This window comes from Actinia tenebrosa, unplaced genomic scaffold, assembly GCF_029948245.1.
Source record: "Actinia tenebrosa isolate PJP-AT-01 unplaced genomic scaffold, QUT_ActTen_1.0 PGA_scaffold13__45_contigs__length_12533684, whole genome shotgun sequence".
In the NCBI taxonomy this organism is placed as follows: Eukaryota; Metazoa; Cnidaria; class Anthozoa; order Actiniaria; family Actiniidae; genus Actinia; species Actinia tenebrosa.
In genome coordinates this window covers 1,487,419-1,493,909 of record NW_028292573.1, presented here as the reverse complement: position 1 = coordinate 1,493,909, position 6,491 = coordinate 1,487,419, and the positions used below count along the sequence as shown (strand labels likewise).

Genomic DNA, 6,491 nt, shown 5'->3' with positions numbered 1-6,491 from the left:
AACACCCAAGCTTGGACCTAACGCTGAACATGCGGATCTCTAACAAGCATTCCTTTCCGTTAAAGGTGCGAGATATCTTCAAAAACGTGCCCATTAATCATACCACCGCTAAGGAATCTCATGAATGGTTAAGTGGTCCTAACATGCGTTATTGGCCGCAGCAGCTGAACTTTGCGGTTTGGTGTGCCACTAGCGGCTGTGGTGTAAGTGCAAACTTAATGAAGAATTCAATATTTATGTTTCATTTTCACTTTACGGTTAGAAGAATACTGCATGAGATGGGCGTTACTGCATTACCAGGAGATGCCACGTTTTACCCAAGAGATAACAAATACAGCGTGCCGGCCTATAACAGACTTTGTAAGGAGTTTGACGTTGTAGGGAAGGATTTCCGATGCACTACGGGCGCTAACAATGGGCTGGGGTATATTTGGGCTTATTGGGGGATTGGTGGGCACGAGCTAAGCGATAAGGAAGTGCATACGCTGCGGTTGCAGTGGGACACTGGGTATCACAAAGAAACTCACGACAGTAGCACCTTCTTTGAACCAAATGCCAAGACCACTAAGGAAGTCAGAGACGGACCTCTGTTCAAAGACGAGGGTGGTAAGTATGCCGGGGCCAATCCACTGATTATTAAGATTACCAACGACGAACACGCAAAGCAATACTTTAATTTCATACCTTCTGGAGGTAAAGGACTAACCAAAGCCGGCCTTGCCCGTTTGAATCGCAGCATAGAAGCTTATGTGTATTCCATTTTGGGAGCTCAGGTAAACACCCGATCCAGCATAGTGGGGAATACCGGCGCCGCAGAAGAAACGCGAGCCGAAGCTTTGATTCTATTCGAAAGTTCGATCTTGGAGGGTGACATTAGCAAGGGCGTACAGCGGTACCAACTAGCCATACAAAATTCTAAGGCCCGACTGGACTACGCAGTAGCCCCGGGTTGTTGGTTAATGCCTAGTAATTTATCTATAAATTCTGGCTCTGTAGTAGGATACAACAACAAACTGCAGCGAGCTACTAAGGATATGAAGTTTGGGGTGAATGACGTGAACTCTGACACTCTTAGGAACATTCCCCATTTCGTGGAGAAGCCAAAGAAGGAGCACGTAGAGAATCCTGCAGGGAAACCAAAAAACGTAATCAAGAAGAAGGTCCTACCTACGATACCTGAGGAATATGACCATAACTTACTAAAAGCCGGCTTAGCCGCCGCGGGCGTTGGTCTGAGTTATTATATATGGCGATGAACAACCCCTACGTAGCTGGAGTAGATTGTGTTTATACGACTTACACAGGCGAGAAAAAATACACCCAAGCATCTTGGGTTGATGTCACGGGCATGTCCGTGGATCTGAACTACTCAGGAAAGAAGCTGATGATATGCAGTATTTGCATTGGTACGGCGAGTGATGCAAACGTAGGATTTCGTTTCTGCGACGACAATGGAGTATTACAGCCCATGCGCGCGAAGACAAACAACAGAGAGCCTACACATTTCTCGGTAGAGCCGCCCGACACCAGCACCGAAAATCTCTCGGTTTGGACTTTTCACATGGTTGCCGATTGCCACGGGAAGGTAAAGCTGCAGATAAGAGTAGACGATACGGGAAAGGTTATGGTAAATAGCATAGAGGATCAAAGAGATTACGTTTATAATCACAAGAGCATTAGCACTCTTACGGTGGTTAGCCTTTAAATATATGAATAACCCACATGTAAAGGAAGATTGGTTCCTTCATTACTTGGAGGAGAAGGACTACGTAAATGATGAATGGTTTGACACCGAATTGTGGGTAAAGGTTGGAGGTCTGGGATTAATCATGTGTACTATTAGTATTTCAACGGGGTGGCATTGTAATGTTGGGTTTAGGATCGTTGATGAGAGTAACCGACCATTACTACCCTATAGAAAAAAAGATAACAATAGGGCTCCAGTTCATTTCTCATTCGAAGCCGAAAGAACAAGCGTAGAAGATTTAACGCCCGTAACTTTTCACATGATAGCTAATTGTCAATATGCGAAGTTACAGATTCGCCCCAGTGATGGGGTTACGTCGGGCGTCAATGCCGGTAAGCTGGGTCGCGTTCAAATAAATGCCGCCCCGTCGAAGAATCCCCCGACTGATGCTATTTGGAATCATAAGCCCATTAGCACTATGACAGCCATACCCCTGATACCAAATTATCAAGGCGGTGCGAATACCATCTTTACTTATCCGCAGTCAAGGACGCCTCGGGCGCCCGACGACGATAAGCCACCAGTAATACACGAGGATAAGATCAACCCTTCATCTTCTTCAGGAGTACCACTCCAATAGCTACGACTAATATCCAGATGTTATTCCCCACGAACTTCAACAGTTCGCCGCCGGCCCTAAGTGCCAAGGAAACAACCGAACCCAGCAGCCCAGGAAGACCGGCTGCCATCTTTTTTCCCAAGTCCGTTAGTCCATTGCCTAATTTCTTTACGCCCGCGCCTGTAGCCTTAAGCGCGGATAGGATAACTCCTACTACGCTTGAAATAGCGACCGCAAACGCCAGCGGAACGCCATACTTCAAAAGGGCTCTTTTTACCTTTTCCTTGGTGGTAAGCCCCAGCTCCTTTTCCAGGTTTTCCTTTTGCGCCTGTAATTCCGCAAGGTGTACCTGAAGGGTTTCTGATTCCCTTTGAGCCGCCTCCCTTTCCTCTTCGGGGCGAGTTTGATCTTCGATGACTGTTCGTTGTCGCTCTATTTGCCCCTCCAGGTCTTCAATAGCCTGATCTCTTTGCCGAAGTTGCTCCTCTTTAGCGTTGATTTCAGCAACCAACTGCCGCCGTTCCTCTAAAGACCTAGTTATGGTGGTCCGTAAGTCCTTAGCTTCCTCATTATTAATATCTAGGTCTTGCAGGGTAAGATTGAGGGCTTGTCTGGCTTGGTCTCTTTCGTCTAAAGCCGTTTCAGCTTCTCGCTTGAATTGCAGTATGACTTCGTTCTTGCCCTTGATTTCTTTCTTTTGAGCATCGGTTAGCTGCCGTATTTGTTTTTCGTAATTTGCTTCCTTTTCTTTCAACGTTTCTTGTAGTTCCTCGGCGTGTTTTTCTAGTGCGACCCTTTCATTTATGTTTTCCAATCTTTCTAACATGCTTCTAGTGGCACGCTGGAAGCCTTTTAATCTTGCTACGTCACCCCTAACTCCGCCATTTTCGTCAAAGAGGGGCTGTGGTTTTGTCCAGCGGTCTTTATCAGGAAATCTCAGGTCTTGAACGCTTATGAGGACTTTGTTTCCGCGTTCTGTGAGCCTTACGTCGTCAGCATCGAAACGGGAATAGCGCTGCGTTAGCTCTTGCGTTGCCCACTCTACGGTTTCCCGCGCGGTTGCTCCCTGCTCACCCATGTTTCGAAGTTCTATGTACTCAGGAGGGGACTCACCGGGGTTCTTTTCGTGCCACATGCGATTCAAGGCCGCCTTGAAGCTTTTCCATCTACTACCATACTTGTCTTCTAGAGCCATGTCGTAGATTAGGGGGTCGGTTTCCGCGCCTTTAGTCCATGCGTCGTATTCATCGTCGTTAATGTCGACTTGACCTTCTTCGGTAAGGGGATCAAAATCCGTTCCTTCTACTTCCATTATATATGATAAGCTCAAAGTTAAACCCCAACATATTACCTAAGCAGGTTGGCGGACTGAAAGCAGAACGCACCTTTCACCGGGTCACCTTTACCCCCAGCAGCGCTAAGCCAGGTGAAACGCTGTATGTAGGCGTGCCCCGCCTAACGGATAACCTAGTATTGGTTCCTGGTACCCTGGCTTTAAGGTTCGACCTAGCGGTGCAGTCAAGCCCCACAGATGAAAGGATTATCGTTAACAACCTTGGTCGCAACATTGTTTCAAAGATGCGCGTAAAGTTCGCCGGGGAATCCCTCTTAGACTTAAACAACTATGACCTGTACACCACCTACAAAGATCTGTGGCTGACTGCATTCGAAAGGGCACAAAAAATAGAGCAGGGTATCGGTAGCGCAATATTACGTAAGGTTAGGACTCCCACCAAGACACAACCTACCGATTCTGGCGACGCAACTGACGTGGCAGATGCAAAGGCCATCAAGACAGCCTATGGTACTAAATACGTAATACCATTGGACTTTGAGGCTATTACCAGCCACGGGGTTTATTATCCTAGACAGTTGAGTGAGTTGCAGTTTGAAGTGACCTTAGCCAACATGGCTAACATCATTGGCGGGTTAAGCACTGCGTTGTCGGGAAGTATTCATCCATACGCCATTACCAACCTGGAATTGCAGTATGAAACCATACACTCCGAAGATCTAGCACGTAGCGCTGGCATGGAATACAGTGCTGGAAAGGCTTTCTTGTACGACCACGCGGTAATGTACAAAACCTTTAGTTTCCTGGATAAGACAGACGCGGTAATTACTCAGAGCATTAATTTACCACGTCGTAGTCTTACGGGGCTGATGTTGGTATTTATTAAGCCTTATGAAGCCGGTAAGCGCGACTCTGAAGCCTTTCATAACCCCGGCATCACCAACGTCGGGATTAGCATCAATGGAGTTCCAAATAAGGTGTATTCGCAGGGAATGAAGCCCTCAGACATCTACAGGGAAATAAAAAGAAAGTTTGGGGATCAAGTTACACCCGGTGAGTTCTTTACCAATAAGTATGCACTGTGGATTGACATGCGAACCACCAACGACGAGGATTTACATGGGCAGGGATTGCGTCTGGTAAATACCCAGGACGGCATTACCCTGGAAATCAAGCGTGACTTAAACGCTAGCGCAGGCGACTCAGACAAGATCAACGCATACATCTTCGTGGTGTCTGACGCGCAACTGAGTGTAGAAATGAATCAGCTAAAGAGCGTCGCATATTAAGAAAAAAGGTATATATAATGCTCCGCGTATTCGAAAACAACGAAACTAAACTGCAATGCATAGTGCAAGGCGAAACTTTGTACTTCAAAGCAAAGGAGGTGGCTTTGGCGTTGGGCTATGAGCGCCCTAGAGATGCAATTAGAGCCCACGTATCTGAGAAATACCAGAAAAAATGGGTTGATCTACAAGGGGCTGCGAATCACCGCTCCTTTACTACGCAACCACATTCCGTGTTTATATCCGAACCTGGTTTGTACGAACTGATATTTAGTTCCAAACTACCCAAAGCTGTGGAGTTTCGCGATTGGGTCTTTGAGGAAGTCCTACCCGCGCTAAGGAAAACGGGTAAGTATGAGCTGGAGAAGCGCTTCGATGGTCCTAATAAGTTGGTATTCAAGATAGAAAATGAGTTCGATTTACATAAAAAGCTTGTAGATTACATACGTAGATTTCACCCTCAAATGCTAATTGCTCCAGGTCTAGGAGAATTACAGGATTCCAGTCACAAGCGCATCACTTGCTGGCAGAAAGGTTATCAAGCAGGTCAACCTGACCTTTTAATCTTAAATGCTCATAAGGAATACAATGGACTCTGTCTGGAACTGAAAACGCCCAAAGGCAATGGTGTGTTGTCAGATAAGCAGAAAGATATGATGGATAGATACCAGGATAATGGATATTTAACCATGGTAAGCAACGATTACGATGTGCTTTGCAGGGAAATCAATGAATATGCCCTTGGAATACGCATACCTTGCCCTTGGTGCGTTAAGGCTTTCAAGTCACAAGATACTTTACGAATGCACCAAAGAATATTTCATAGATATAATGATAATTAAACAAACACACTGGCGCGATCTGCTGCAAGGAGTCTCATACCGAATAAAAAATTATGTCATGTTCGAGGACATCAACCGTTTGAGGTTAGTCTTGGAACGCGACGGCGAGGAGTACACATTATGGGCACCCGACTGTGTAAGGTATGTACTGCAAGGCGAAGAATACACCAACATACGTAGTCATGGTAAGGTCAATGGTCGATGGAAGTTTGACATCGAACGTAGAACTGAAGCTAATCCATTGTGTGATTAGTCATCCTCATGAGCGGTTAAGTATTGGTCTGCTACGTCGGACCTCATTTTTTCCGTCATTTCATACACCGATAAGGTAATAGTCACACCTCCTAAGAACGCTGCAATGTAAGGTAACATTATATACTTATTTTTTATTGTTATTTTGTTAAACTCCACTCCTTCCTTACCAACAGATAATGATCTAAGGGCTTAGGACCATCATAAAGACAGCACCAAATATGCTGATCGCTACGTCTACAACCACAATCTTCACAGATTCCTTCCCAATGTTCCCTATTCTCCCACCTTACACCTTCGACGTCGTCGAAACCAACGAAGATCTCATCTATTTCTTGCTTTAACTTAGTCAAAGTCCTGGACGTTTCTGTGGGACAACAACGCTCTGCTACGTCTCCATGGACTTCACAGACAATGTCTTCGAGATGATAACGACGACAGCGATATTTATGCCAGTTCTCCTCGAAGAAGGGTTGGTCACAGCGAGTACAGCAGCCTTTTAGACAGACTC

General features: G+C 45.9%; 1 protein-coding gene across 1 annotated transcript; it reads left to right on the top strand.

Moving 5' to 3' along the window:
* Positions 1–2,025: 2,025 nt before the first annotated feature.
* LOC148911579 (uncharacterized) lies at positions 2,026–5,632 on the top strand. The gene is made up of 3 exons (XM_089029160.1): positions 2,026–2,079; positions 3,666–5,234; positions 5,367–5,632. Exons 1-2 carry the CDS (start codon positions 2,026–2,028, stop codon positions 4,887–4,889), a joined length of 1,278 nt encoding a protein of 425 aa, XP_088885286.1. The 3' UTR covers positions 4,890–5,234; positions 5,367–5,632.
* The last annotated feature ends 859 nt before the right edge of the window (positions 5,633–6,491 follow it).